This window comes from Mauremys reevesii, linkage group 24, assembly GCF_016161935.1.
Source record: "Mauremys reevesii isolate NIE-2019 linkage group 24, ASM1616193v1, whole genome shotgun sequence".
NCBI classification, from domain to species: domain Eukaryota; kingdom Metazoa; phylum Chordata; order Testudines; family Geoemydidae; genus Mauremys; species Mauremys reevesii.
This window is the reverse complement of record NC_052646.1, coordinates 16356072-16369738: the sequence shown is the minus strand read 5'-3', so window position 1 is coordinate 16369738 and position 13667 is coordinate 16356072. Positions and strand designations below refer to the sequence as shown.

General features: G+C 62.7%; 1 protein-coding gene across 1 annotated transcript; it reads right to left on the bottom strand.

Annotated features, from left to right (window-relative positions):
- Nucleotides 1-789: 789 nt before the first annotated feature.
- Nucleotides 790-13386, bottom strand: LOC120390415 (free fatty acid receptor 3-like). The gene is made up of 2 exons (XM_039513081.1): nucleotides 13281-13386; nucleotides 790-2780 (listed from the first exon to the last, which is right to left on the bottom strand). Exon 2 carries the CDS (start codon nucleotides 2762-2764, stop codon nucleotides 1751-1753), a length of 1014 nt encoding a protein of 337 aa, XP_039369015.1. The 5' UTR covers nucleotides 2765-2780; nucleotides 13281-13386; the 3' UTR covers nucleotides 790-1750.
- Nucleotides 13387-13667: the final 281 nt, after the last annotated feature.

The following is a 13667-nucleotide window of genomic DNA, read 5'->3' as shown; positions in this document are numbered from 1 at the left end:
GGGTCCGGCCCTCAAGCTATAGCATCTTTCTGCCTAAGGGAGTCGAGTCCCCTTTAAAAATTGCATGGAAATGGTGTGATCTAGTGATTAGCGGAGAGGGGGCTGGCAGCCAGGACTCCTGGGTTCCATTCCTGTGTCAGTGTGGGCATGCTCAGTGCCTCGGTTTCCCCTCTGTATACTAACAAGATTTCCTGTATATTGCGGCACTGCCAGTCATCGCTTGTTTCAAAGCCCTTTCGCACTCAGGGTGGAGGGTTTATTCCTGTCTCCCAGCCAGGTACATGGAGTGCTTTGCAAACAGTAGCTAATTAAATGTTATTATTGTTCCGGGGGCTGGATCAATATAATTCTCCATGTTGTACGGAGGGTGGGGGGGGGGTGGAAATGAGGCATAGATATGGGATAAGATACAGGCAACCAAGGAAGAGAACCCAGGTGACCTGACTCCCAGCCCCCGTTCTAACCACTAGACTCTGCACCTCTCCCAGAGCTGGGATAGAACCCAGGAGTCCTGATTCCCAGCCCCTCCTCATGCTAAACGGTCCCGTTTGCAGGTGGAGAGACCATTATCTCTCTCTGCCCCATTCACACACTGCATTATCTCCTCGATAACCAGACCACGTCACATTCTCCAGGATAGAAACCAGTGGCCCCTGATTGACTCCAAGCCACTTGCTTTAATGCCCTGCGTCGGCCGCTTTAATTAGCTTCTCGTTGCCGTGATTACAGAGCCTAATGAGGCACCTCTGGCTGGACACCTACCCACAGATGGGGACAAATCTGGGAGGTAGCAGCAAAATGGATGATCAAAGTCTGAGATGAGGCCACCAGTGGGATGCATTTTCACGAGTCCACCAGGGGGTGGTGGAGGTGCCTGAGGCGTTGCAGTACCCACCGACTCCACCAGAGGGAGGCGTTGCAGTCTCACACGGCACAAACCCATGCCCCGCACTGCCAGCGGGACGCCTCCCACCGCCGGGATCCGTGAGAGCCAGCGCTCTCTGTCGCCCCCTCTTGCTGTGGAGGTGCACTGCGGGCAGGCGCTATCTCGCCAGCCCAGAGAACAGCCTACGACTGCCGCCACCCACCGCAGCGCTGCCTTGCGGCGGGAAGCAGAGGTGTGCGTTTTGGTACCGAGGTGGAGGGTTTGAGTCAGAGGATCCGTGAGAGGAAGGCCACGTTGCTAATAATCGCAACAGGAAGGCACCCGATTTGTCCCAGGATGATGATGTCCCAGTAGCCGGCTCTTTGTCCCTAATTCCCACAATGCTTTACGTCAGTGTCATTATCCCCATTGTACAGCGGGGGAAACTGAGGCACAGAGTGAGGAAGTGACTTGCCTGGGGTCACGCAGCAGGCCACGAGACCTGGGCTCTGTCTGCTCAGCCTCGCAGGGCAGGGATTCCTTCTACAGGGTGAAAGGCAGAGGCCTTTGATGCAGAAGGGAAGGGGGTACGGGGCCCCGACATGGCTCAGCGGCAGGTTCCAGTTCTGACCTGAGTGTGTCATGAGGTTGGGGCTTTCCAGCTTGGTCGTGGCCCCAGAGAGGGGATCCCGGGCAGCGGGGGAGGGAGGGCGGCTCTGGAAAGATGTGGATCTGGGAAGAGGACCCAGGAGTCCTGACTCCCAGCCCCATGCTCCAACCCACTGGACCCCAGCCCCAGGGACAGAACCCAGGAGTCCTGCCTCCCTAACCCACTGGGCCGCCCCACAGTCGAGTCAGTCTCTGGGGGCCAGGTGACTGCTGGGATCACAGCTTGGAGCAGCAAATCTGGCCGCCCCCAAGGCCTCTGCATTGCTCCTGGGGCTGCTCCAGCGTCAGCTTCTCCGTTCGGCGGTAGAAGACCTTCCTGGCCAAGGGGGGCAGGGAGCAGACGCCCCAGAGCCGGGCCAGGAACCTGCGGCAGGAGTGCTGGACGGCGGAGGAGGAGAAGTAGAAGATGACGGGATCCAGGCTGGCGTTGAAGGTGCTCAGGAGCAGGGCCTTGTCCCGCCAGGCCGGGCTGGCCTGCTGGACGAAGCCCACCACGTGGGAGACGTTGTAGGGCGTGAAGCAGACGATGAAGACGGCCAGGGTGGCGGCCACCAAGCCCACGGCCCGCTGCTTCTTCCCCCGGCGGATGTGGGGCGAGGAGACCACCACCCACATGAAGCCGCAGTAGCAGAAGGAGGTGAGCAAGGAAGGCACCAGGAAGAGGACGATGCCCAGCTCCAGGCGCACGGGGAGCAGCACCCGCAGCTGGCTGGGGGTGAAGTCATGGTAGCAGAGGTCCCTGGAGGAGGAGGCGCTGGTGGCGTTGGCCGGCCCGCCGCCCGGCTGCAGCTCGGTCACGTAGACGATGCTGCAGTGGGCCAGGGAGCAGAGCCACAGGCCCAGGCTGGCCAGGGCGGCGTAGGCCGGGCGGCGGCGCAGCTTGTAGCGGATGGGGTAGGCCGCGGCCAGGTAGCGCTCCACGCTGACGGCCGTCAGGAAGAGGGTGCTGGAGTAGATGGTGCTGAAGTAGAAGAGGCCGCTGAGGGGGCAGAGGAAGGCGGGCAGCGGCCAGCGCCCGGCCCCGGCCTCGGCCACCTTGAAGGGCAGGAAGGCCAGGAAGCAGAGGTCGGAGAGGGTGAGGTTGAGCAGGAGGATGCAGTTGGGGGTGGCCTTGCACCGCAGCTTGCGGATGAGGGCGTGCAGGGCCAGCAGGTTGGTGGGGAAGCCGGTCAGGATGGTCAGCAGGTAGATGGAGAGGTACAGGGCGCGCTCCTCGGGCTGCGGGGCCATGCTGGGGGCATCGCACCTGGGGAGAGAGCGGGGACAGGGTCAGCGCGGGACGTGGGGCCTTTCCCCTCCAGGGGGCACCAGCTCAGTGGGGGAAGGGAACGGGACGAGGGGCCTTTCCCCTCTAGGGGGCGCCAGCTCCCATCTATCCTGTGGGAGACTGGCTGGCTTGGGGAGGGGGGGAGGGATGCAGGGAATGGGGCCTTTCCCCTCTAGGGGGCGCTGGCTCCGATCCAGCCCCAGGACGGGGACTGGCTGGCTCCGGGGCTGAGATCTGAGTGGCCAGCGGAGTATTTTGCTTGGCTATCAAACCTGCTTTAGTGGCCCGGTCCTGGCAGCCGCTCGCACCCCTCCCTCCTTCCCTCCCCACCCCACCAGAGCACGGCTGGTGCATGACAACCCTGGGGGAACCGAACAGCCCTAGCCCAGATGTGTCTGCCCCTGCTCTCCCCAGCCCCATCGCTCGCTCCTGGCCATGGGGGGAGCTCATTCCCCCTCCCCCCCATCGGCATGCAGCCCCCATGCACTTCCGTTGCCTCTGCCCCAGACAGGCAGCGTCACCAAGCAGCCCCTCCTAGCCAGGAATGCACAGAAAGGGCCCTGCATTGCCAGGGATGCATGCGCGTGTGCACACACCGAGCAGTGTCTGACGCAGCGTATCCAGCAGGGGGCAGGGCTAACACACAAAGCAGGACTCATCCCCTTCAGCAGGGGGCAGCAGGGACACACACACACACACACACACACATCTCTGAGGTTGGAAACCACTGCTTGGGTCTGTGGGAGCCCAGGGGAACACACACACACAGAGCAGGGCCCAGCCCCTCCAGCAGGGACACACACACACACACACACACACAGCAGCAGAGACACACACACACACACACACACACACACACAGAGCCGGGCCCAACCCCTCCAGCAGGGGGCAGTAGGGACACACATGCACACACACCCACATGGAGCTGGGCCCAGCCCCTCCAGCAGGGGGCAGCAGGGACAGACACAGGCGCACACACACACACACACACTGAGCTGGGCCCAGCCCCTCCAGCAGGGGGCAGCAGAGACACACACACACACAGAGCCAGGCCCAGCCCCTCCAGCAGGGGGCAGCAGGGACACACACACACACACACACACACACACACACTGAGCTGGGCCTAGCCCCTCCAGCAGGGGGCAGCACACACACACAGAGACACACACAGAACCGGGCCCAGCCTCTCCAGCAGGGGGCAGCAGAGACACACACACACACACACACGGAGCTGGGCCCAGCCCTCCAGCAGGGGGCAGCAGAGACACACACAAAGACACACACACAGAGAGCCAGGCCCAGCCCCTCCAGCAGGGGGCAGCAGGGACACACACACACACACACACTCTCTCTCTCTCACACACACACACAGAGCAGGGCCCAGCAGACACACACACCCCCCCAGGACAGTAGCCCCCTGCCCCCCCCCCCCCCCAGCCCCACCCCACCCCCCAGGGGGGGGGGGGGGAGGGCCAGGTGCCCAGGATGCGATGCGCGAGCGAGGGAGGGACTCCTGGGTTGTGTGGGGGGACTGGATCAGCAGGGGGGGGGGTTCTGCTTCCCAGGGGGGGGAGGGGCAGGGGGAGGGGGGGGGGGCTGGGGAGCTAGAGGAGGGGGTGGGGTCAGCAGTGGGGGAGGGTGGGGGGTCTAGGGAGTGCCAGGACTCCTGGGTTCTGTCCCTGATGGTGAGGGAAGACAGGTTAGACACACACACACACACACACACAGAGAGCCCGGCCCAGCCCCTCCAGCAGGGGGCAGCAGGGACACACACACACACACACAAGGTGTCTCTTCCTCTCTCTAATGACACACACACAGAGCAGGGCTCATCTTTCCGGGATAGTGCCTGAGTCACTCCCAGCTGCAGTTCCCGTGACTAGCCCGGGGGCTTAATTCTCATCCCGTCGTCGCTCTCCCGCTGGATTAACTACACTAGCTCTCTGCTGGCAGTCAGGGCTGGCCCCAGAGCGGCACTAGGGGGCGCTGTGCTGCAGGGGCAGGGTGGGGCTCTCCCCTGGCACTCAGGGCTGTCCCAATGCCCCAGGGGCGGCACTAGGGGGTGCTGTGCTGCAGGGGCAGGGTGGGGTTCTCCCCTGGCACTCAGGGCTGCCCCAATGCCCCAGGGGCGGCACTAGGGGGCGCTGTGCTGCAGGGGGCAGGGTGGGGCTCTCCCCTGGCACTCAGGGCTGCCCCAATGCCCCAGGGGCGGCACTAGGGGGCGCTGTGCTGCAGGGGGCAGGGTGGGGCTCTCCCCTGGCAGTCAGGGCTGCCCCAATGCCCCAGGGGTGGCACTAGGGGGCGCTGTGCTGCAGGGGGCAGGGTGGGGCTCTCCCCTGGCACTCAGGGCTGCACCAATGCCCCAGGGGCGGCACTAGGGGGCGCTGTGCTGCAGGGGGCAGGTGGGGGTCTCCCTGGCAGTCAGGGCTGGTCCCAATGCCCCTGGGCGGCACTAGGGGGCGCTGTGCTGCAGGGGGCAGGGTGGGGCTCTCCCCTGGCAGACAGGGCTGCCCCAATGCCCCAGAGCGGTGCTAGGGGGCGCTGTGCTGCAGGGGGCAGGGTGGGGCTCTCCCCTGGCAGGCAGGGCTGCCCCAATGCCCCAGGGGTGGCACTAGGGGGCGCTGTGCTGCAGGGGCAGGGTGGGGCTCTCCCCTGGCAGGCAGGGCTGCCCCAATGCCCCAGGGGCGGCACTAGGGGGCGCTGTGCTGCAGGGGCAGGGTGGGGATCTCCCTGGCAGACAGGGCTGCCCCAATGCCCCAGGGGTGGCACTAGGGGGCGCTGTGCTGCAGGGGGCAGGGTGGGGATCTCCCCTGGCAGGCAGGGCTGCCCCAATGCCCCAGAGCGGTGCTAGGGGGCGCTGTGCTGCAGGGGGCAGGGTGGGGATCTCCCCTGGCAGGCAGGGCTGCCCCAATGCCCCAGGGGCGGCACTAGGGGGCGCTGTGCTGCAGGGGGCAGGGTGGGGCTCTCCCCTGGCACTCAGGGCTGCCCCAATGCCCCAGGGGCGGCACTAGGGGGCACTGTGCTGCAGGGGCAGGGTGGGGCTCTCCCCTGGCAGACAGGGCTGCCCCAATGCCCCAGGGGCGGCACTAGGGGGTGCTGTGCTGCAGGGGGCAGGGTGGGGATCTCCCCTGGCAGGCAGGGCTGGCCCAATGCCCCAGAGCGGTGCTAGGGGGCGCTGTGAGGCAGGACAGCCCAGGCCATGTGTGTACATTGCTTATCTGTGTTCTTTGAAGGCAGCGCATTTGCGTGCCCCAGATTGGCCTGGCCACGCTGAGAACGTGGGAACCACGGCAACGCAAGATCCCCCCACCCCAGCCTGCAAACTGCGGGCCAACAACCCCACACTTTCCCACGGCCCTTCCTCCGCTAGGAGACCACATGGCAGCTGAATGCCCCACGCCTCCCTCCCGAAGGGCTGGGGGAGAGGACACAGGCCCCTGCGGGTGCCTCTCTAGCTAGGAGAATGAACAGGCTAACCCGGCCCTTGGGAGCCAGGACTCCTGGGTTCTATCCCAGTTCTGGGAGGGGAGTCAGGTCTAGCGGTTAACGTGTTGGGGGCTGGGCAGGTGGAGTCAGGACTCCTGGGTTCTGTTCCCAGCTCTGCCCTATACTCCCTGTATAGCCTTGAGCAAGTGACTTTGTGCCTCAGTTTCCCCCAGCCTATAAAAGGGAGGCAGGCCCTCTCCGCCTGAGGGGCGTACCAAGATCAGCTCATAACGGCATCATTCAGGTTGAAGAAAGCTCCTGTTCTAGCAACGGAGCCTCCAAAATGCCCTAAAACCCACGGGTCAGTGGTGCCAATCTGGGGTCAGGCGGCTGGGTGGAGCCCTCACAGGAATAAAGGACCTGCTGCTCCACGGTTCTCTCTCTCTCTGCTCTTATCAGGGGGAATAAATCTTCCCTCTTTTCACCCCAGCCCCCAATCTCTGCTCATGGCCCCCCCAGTGCCAAGCCCACCCGCTGCTACTCCAGAACGGTTCCGTTCTGAGCTGGCGGGGATCAAACAATACATTTGCTTTTCCCTGGCTCCAGAAATGGGGCACAGGGCCTTTCCCCCCTAGGGGGCGCTGATTCCAAGTCAGACCCAGGGTAGGGGACTGGCTGGCTCAGGGACTGGGACATGGGGCCTTTCCCCCCTAGGGGGCGCTGGTTCCGAGCCAGACCCAGGGTAGGGGACTGGCTGGCTCAGGGACTGGGACATGGGGCCTTTCCCCCCTAGGGGGCGCTGGTTCCGATCCAGACCCAGGGCGGGGGACTGGCTGGCTCAGGGACTGGGACATGGGGCCTTCCCCCCCTAGAGGGTGCTGGTTCCGAGCCGGACCCAGGGTGGGGGACTGGCTGGCTCAGAGGGTCGGGGAAGGGGATTTGGGACCTTTCCCCTCTAGGGGGCGTCAGCTCCCATCTGGCCCCAGGGCAGGGAACTGGCTGGCTCGGGGGGGCAGGGAATGGGACACTGGGCCTTTCCCCACATAGCCTCATGCAACAACTCCCTGGCCACAGGTTGTCAGCAGAGCTCAAACCCTGGGCCTCTCTAGGTCAACAGCACAGCCCATGTGAGCTAAGAGAGTCACTCCGTTACCTGGCAGATATAGTAGGCTAGTATCCCCTTACGTCTTCCAGCCCTAGCGGAGGTTGCACTGTAGATCCAGGAACTGGCGGCCCCAGCCCAGCTGCTAATGGCTGGCACCTGCTTAGAGGACGACTCAGGGCTGAGTCGCAGCACCTTGTCTAGCCATTAGGAAGGTGACGAGCTGCTCGGCTCAGGATGGGAGGTACGTGCCCAGCCCCGGCAGGCCAGTGAGTGGCAGCGCGCAGGGGATCTGGGCACGGCTGAGGGGGTGTGGGGAGCCCAGGGCTGGGTTGCCAGGGTTGGGATTGAGGGGCACCGGCAGAGCTGGGCTGCACGCAGAGCTGGCTAGCGAAAACAGCAGCTGGACAGGCTGATGGATGGATCTAATGAGGGGAGAATAGCTGCTGGCGTGGGAGGGATTTTCTCATCATCCTGACTGGGAGAATCTAAGTAGGAAACCCAATTTCCCTTCCCTCAAATGGGTGAGGGATGAAGCGCTGGGGGCGCTGACGGCCTGGGGGAGCTGCTGGTCGGTGGAGCAGGCTTCACAGCCGCTGGCGTCTGGTGTGGACCACGCAGGGGAACTTCACTTCCCACCCTCCTGAAGCAGAGATCCCAGCCCCCACCCCCCCGTGCTAACCCCCCTAGACCTCCACTCCCCTCCCAGAGCTGGGGAGAGAAGCCAGGAGTCTTGGCTCCCAGCCCCCACCGCTGTTCTAACCATTAGGCTCTAAACTACCAGGAAGAAATGCCGGCTACTGCCCAGGGCTCTGGGCTGCAGTCACACTGGTCAGACCCTCTGCTCAGCTCAGCACCTCAGAGCCTAAATGTACCTGCACTGCCCTTCCCCCCATACCCGCCATCTGGGCCTGGCACAATGCCCCCCACCTGATGAGGGGACCCTGGGAAAATGGGGGTTACAGCCCCCCACAAATCACCAAACCCAGATCTGCCCTGCCTCAGCCTGCCCTGCGGTGATGGGGAAAAGCTTTCGGGTACTACTGAGGCAGCAGCTGATCAGATTTGGTGACAAGACACTGAGATGCAGCCGCCTCTGGGGTGGGGCAGCCGGGGAACAGCCACACAGCAACTCCACATGGGTACGGCTCACCCAGTGCAGGGGAATTGGATCAACATTGATACCTGGGTTCTGTGGCCAGCTCTAGGAGGGGAGTGGGATCTAGTGGTTAGAACAGGGGGTACTAGGAGCCAGGACTCCTGGGTTCTATCCCCAGGTGTGGAGTTTAGTGGTTAGAGCAGGGGGGGCTGGGAGCCAGGACTCCTGGGTTCTATCCCCAGGTGTGGAGTTTAGTGGTTAGAGCAGGGGGGGCTGGGAGCCAGGACTCCTGGGTTCTATCCCCAGGTGTGGAGTTTAGTGGTTAGAGCAGGGGAGGCTGGGAGCCAGGACTCCTGGGTTCTATCCCCAGGTGTGGAGTTTAGTGGTTAGAGCAGGGGGGGCTGGGAGCCAGGACTCCTGGGTTCTATCCCCAGGTGTGGAGTTTAGTGGTTAGAGCAGGGGAGGCTGGGAGCCAGGACTCCTGGGTTCTATCCCCAGGTGTGGAGTTTAGTGGTTAGAGCAGGGGGGGCTGGGAGCCAGGACTCCTGGGTTCTATCCCCAGGTGTGGAGTTTAGTGGTTAGAGCAGGGGAGGCTGGGAGCCAGGACTCCTGGGTTCTATCCCCAGGTGTGGACTTTAGTGGTTAGAGCAGGGGGTGCTGGGAGCCAGGACTCCTGGGTTCTATCCCCAGGTGTGGAGTTTAGTGGTTAGAGCAGGGGGGGCTGGGAGCCAGGACTCCTGGGTTCTATCCCCAGGTGTGGAGTTTAGTGGTTAGAGCAGGGGAGGCTGGGAGCCAGGACTCCTGGGTTCTATCCCCAGGTGTGGAATTTAGTGGTTAGAGCAGGGGGTGCTGGGAGCCAGGACTCCTGGGTTCTATCCCCAGGTGTGGAGTTTAGTGGTTAGAGCAGGGGGGGCTGGGAGCCAGGACTCCTGGGTTCTATCCCCAGGTGTGGAGTTTAGTGGTTAGAGCAGGGGGGGCTGGGAGCCAGGACTCCTGGGTTCTATCCCCAGGTGTGGAGTTTAGTGGTTAGAGCAGGGGAGGCTGGGAGCCAGGACTCCTGGGTTCTATCCCCAGGTGTGGAGTTTAGTGGTTAGAGCAGGGGGTGCTGGGAGCCAGGACTCCTGGGTTCTATCCCCAGGTGTGGAGTTTAGTGGTTAGAGCAGGGGGGGCTGGGAGCCAGGACTCCTGGGTTCTATCCCCAGGTGTGGAGTTTAGTGGTTAGAGCAGGGGGGGCTGGGAGCCAGGACTCCTGGGTTCTATTCACAGCTCTTCTATTGTATTGGACACAGCCGTAGTTGCCAAATAAACCACCAGTACAAGTGGGAGCTGGAGTTCTCTCTGCCAGTCCCAGCCGTTAGACCCCCCTGCACTCCCAGAGCTGGGGACAGAACCCCGGTGTCCTGGCTCCGCATTTCTCTCTGCGGGTTTGGGCTGCATCTTCATTGTACTCAGGCGTCTCTAACATCCAGGGGCGTCTGATCTCTCAGCCCTTTGTCCCTCCCCAGTCACCCAGTGACTCCGCCCGGCGTCGGCGCTAATGGTGCGGGGATGGCCAGTCTGCTGGTTGTGTGACGTTAAAGCCAAACAGCACTTCCCAATTTCCAGGAACGGATGTGCAGAAAAATAAGAAAATCACAATAAACATCTTTCCCTAAGCGCTTTGGAGAGCTGGAATCTGGGGCAGAAAAGCAGCCGGTGTTTACACAACATGCTAAAGGCAGATCAAAGGAAACAGATTTGCCACATAGCAAATCATTAACCCACGGGACTCCCCGCCACTGGGTGCTAGCAGGGTTAAGGATCCAGGCCCTGCTATGAGAGACAGTTCCTGGCCTGGGGGAGATCAGGGCCCCGCTATGCCAGGCACATGGCCAGAGACAGTCCTTAGAGAAGCAAACTCCTGCCAGGGGTGTGAAGTGGGGTGTGTTGGTTTTCGCCCAACACACTTTTGCGGCTCTCTGAAAGGCAGGTGCACACACACCATGGTCACACCAAAGGATCGGTGCATGCACACACAGATCCAGAGCAGGGCTCAGCTCCTCCTGCAGGGGGGCAGCAGGGATCTCCCCCCCCAAGCAGCGATCTCAGGGGTCCCGCGATCACACACACAGGAGCACGGCACGCCCCCATCTGTTTCAGGGTCGTTCTCCAGGAGGGCGGCCGACAGGCCCTTCAGCATCTGGAGCCCTCAGCCGTGAAGGAGGCTTGTCCTGGGGCCGGGAGCGCAGCCAGCTCATCACTAGAGCAAACCTGTCTCCCTGACAGAGCCGGGTCCCCGTGGGATGGGGTCATGGGCAGGCCCATTGGCACGAACTGGAGCAGGACTCGTGGCTCTGTCCACTCCTGCTTCTGGACATCCTGGCTGGGAGTGGGGCGGATCTCACATCCCCCAGAGCTATAAGGATTGCCTGAAACCCCCTGCTCTCACCCCTGGATCTCCCAGCCGTCCCAGAGCTGGGGATAGAACTCAGGAGTCCTGGCTCCCAGCCCCCTGTTCTTACCACTAGACACCACTCCCCTGGGAATCCTGGCTCTGTCCCCCCCATGCTCTAACCACTAGACTCCACTCACCTCCCAGAGTTGGGCTAGACCCAGGAGTCCTGGCTCCCAGCCCCCTGTTCTTACCACTAGACACCACTCCCCCAGGAATCCTGGCTCTGTCCCCCCCACGCTCTAACCACTAGACTCCACTCACCTCCCAGAGCTAGGGATAGAACCCAGGAGTCCTGGCTCCCAGACCCCTGTTCTAACCACTAGGCACCACTCCCCCAGGAATCCTGGCTCTGTCCCCCCCACACTCTAACCACTAGACTCCACTCACCTCCCAGAGCTAGGGATAGAGCCCAGGAGTCCTGGCTCCCAGCCCCCTGTTCTAACCACTAGACACCACTCCCCCAGGAATCCTGGCTCTGTCCCCCCCACGCTCTAACCACTAGACCCCACTCACCTCCCAGAGTTGGGATAGAACCCAGGAGTCCTGCCTCCCAGCCCCCTGCTCTAACCACTGGATCCCACTGCTCTCCCCAGCCCAGGGCAGTGCTGACATGCATCTCTTGCCTACTGGACGGTGTTTGTGTGATGCAGAGGGAGCAAATCGATCCCATTAACGGTTCCTCAGCACGGGGCCCCGGGCATGGCCAGCAGCAAACAGGTGCAGCCCGGTGTTGCTGGGAAGCCAGAAAGTTTTCTGCAGTAGGTAAACAGAGAATGTTCCAGCCCGGGCGAGCTGGAGCAGTGGACAGGCCACCTTCCACCTCTAGGGGGCGTCAGCTCCCATCCGGCCCCAGAGCGGGGGACTGGCTGGCTCTGGGGACGGGCCTTTCCCTCTGGACCATGCTCCCAATACACAGCTGGGAATGGAAACCAGGCGTCCTAAAGAACGATTGACTTGAAACATCCACCTTCCTGGGCTGGAGCCCCCGTTCCGGGAGGAGAGTGGGGTCTAGTGGGTTAGAGGCGGGGGCTGGGAGCCAGGACTCCTGGGTTCCAGTCTGGGCACTGCCATCTGGCCAATGAATTGCTTTACACCAGGAACCACGGAGCTGGTATGAGCCTGGACCATCTCCCTGGCTATCCATCCAGCCATGCACACCCCAGAACACCTACCTGTCCATCCTTCATCCTGCCCCACGCTCTGTCCCCCAAAATGTTCCTTAATCCCTTCCTGTGCACCCCCTTTCCTCTCTCTGCCCTATGCTGTTCGCTCACAGGCCTCAGGCGGGGACAAGGCATCACATTGAACTCACTGGGTCAAGTCAAATCTCAGCCGTTGATTAGATAGACAGACAGAGTGGGGATAGATAGATAGATAGAGGGGGTGTATGGAGATAGCTAGATTATGGTGGGGAGATGGAGGCATGTGGGGGGAAAAGGGGGATGAAGGGATGGGGAGATGGAGGGGTGTGGAGGGATGGATGGGGGAGCGGGGAAATGAAGGCATGTGGGGGAGATGGAGGGGTGTAGAGGGATGGGAGGGAGAGATGAAGAGGTGTGGGTGGATGGATGGATGGGGACTTAGTTGGGGACAGGGGAAGGGGGTGCAGGTGGAGGGTTGGATGGGGACCGAGGGCAGTACGGGGCTGGGGGGAAGGATGGAGGGTGTAAGAAGACACAGAGAGGTGGATGCCGGGGCGGACGGGAAATAGATGAAGGGGTTGGTGATGTGGGGAAGGGTGGGGGCTATAGAATGAATGGAGATGGGGGGATGGACAGAGGGGTGGCTGCTGGGGGACTAGATCAAGGAAGGGAGGGGTGGGAGCTATGGGGGAGGGTGGGATGGATGCAGGAAGGGTTGGGACTATGGGGGTACATGGGGGGCTGGTTGGAGGACTGGGGGGGATGGAGGTGGATTGGGGGGATCTCACACACACACAAACACTCTACAAAGGATGGATTAATTGGGGTGCTGTTGGCTGGATGAATGGGAGTGCGATGGGGACTGGATTGGGGATATGGGAGGATGGGAGGAGGGGTTGGGGCACATGGGGGTGGATTTGAGGGACTGATGGATGGAGTGCACGAAAGGATGGAGAAAGGGTGGGAGGGATGATCTGTGGGGGATGGATGGATCTGGGGTGGATGGGGGGACAGATGAAGAGAGGATGGGGGGATGGGGGCTATGGGGATGGATATGGATGGAGGAGGATGGGGTATATGGGGGTGGGGGCCATGGTGTAGATGGATGGATGGAGGGATGGAGGGACAGGGGTGGATGGGGGGACTATGCAAGGGGCTGGGGCCGTGGGGGTACAGGGGGTGGGGGCCATGGGGGATGGATCTATGGGGCACGCAGAGATTTATGGCCAGGGGGACACGTCCCCCCCCCTCTCCCAATCCCCAGCCGGGCACCTACCGCGCTGGAGAGTGGCCGGACTCCTGGGTCCCTCGGCTGGAGCGCTGCCTCCCGAGTCCCGTCCCGTCCTGTCTGCTCCGCTCCGCTCCGCCGGCTGCAGCCACCGCCCCCAGCCCACACCAGCTGGCACCGCCCGGGGGCGGGGCCTGGAGCTGCAGGGCGGGGCTAAGGTGGGCACGAACTGGGAGGAGGGGGACTGGGGATGTGTGGACGGGGGCGGGGGAGATGCACTGGGATGGCGTGGGGGCGGGGCGGACTGGGAGCTCGCCCTGGGGGGACTGAACCCTGGTGCAGTGGAGCTGGGGGGCAGAGAGGGGGTGGATCCCGCCCGCCCTCCAGCGCCGAGGGGGCTGGGAAAGGAGGAATCGTCCCCCCAGGGAGGGAGCA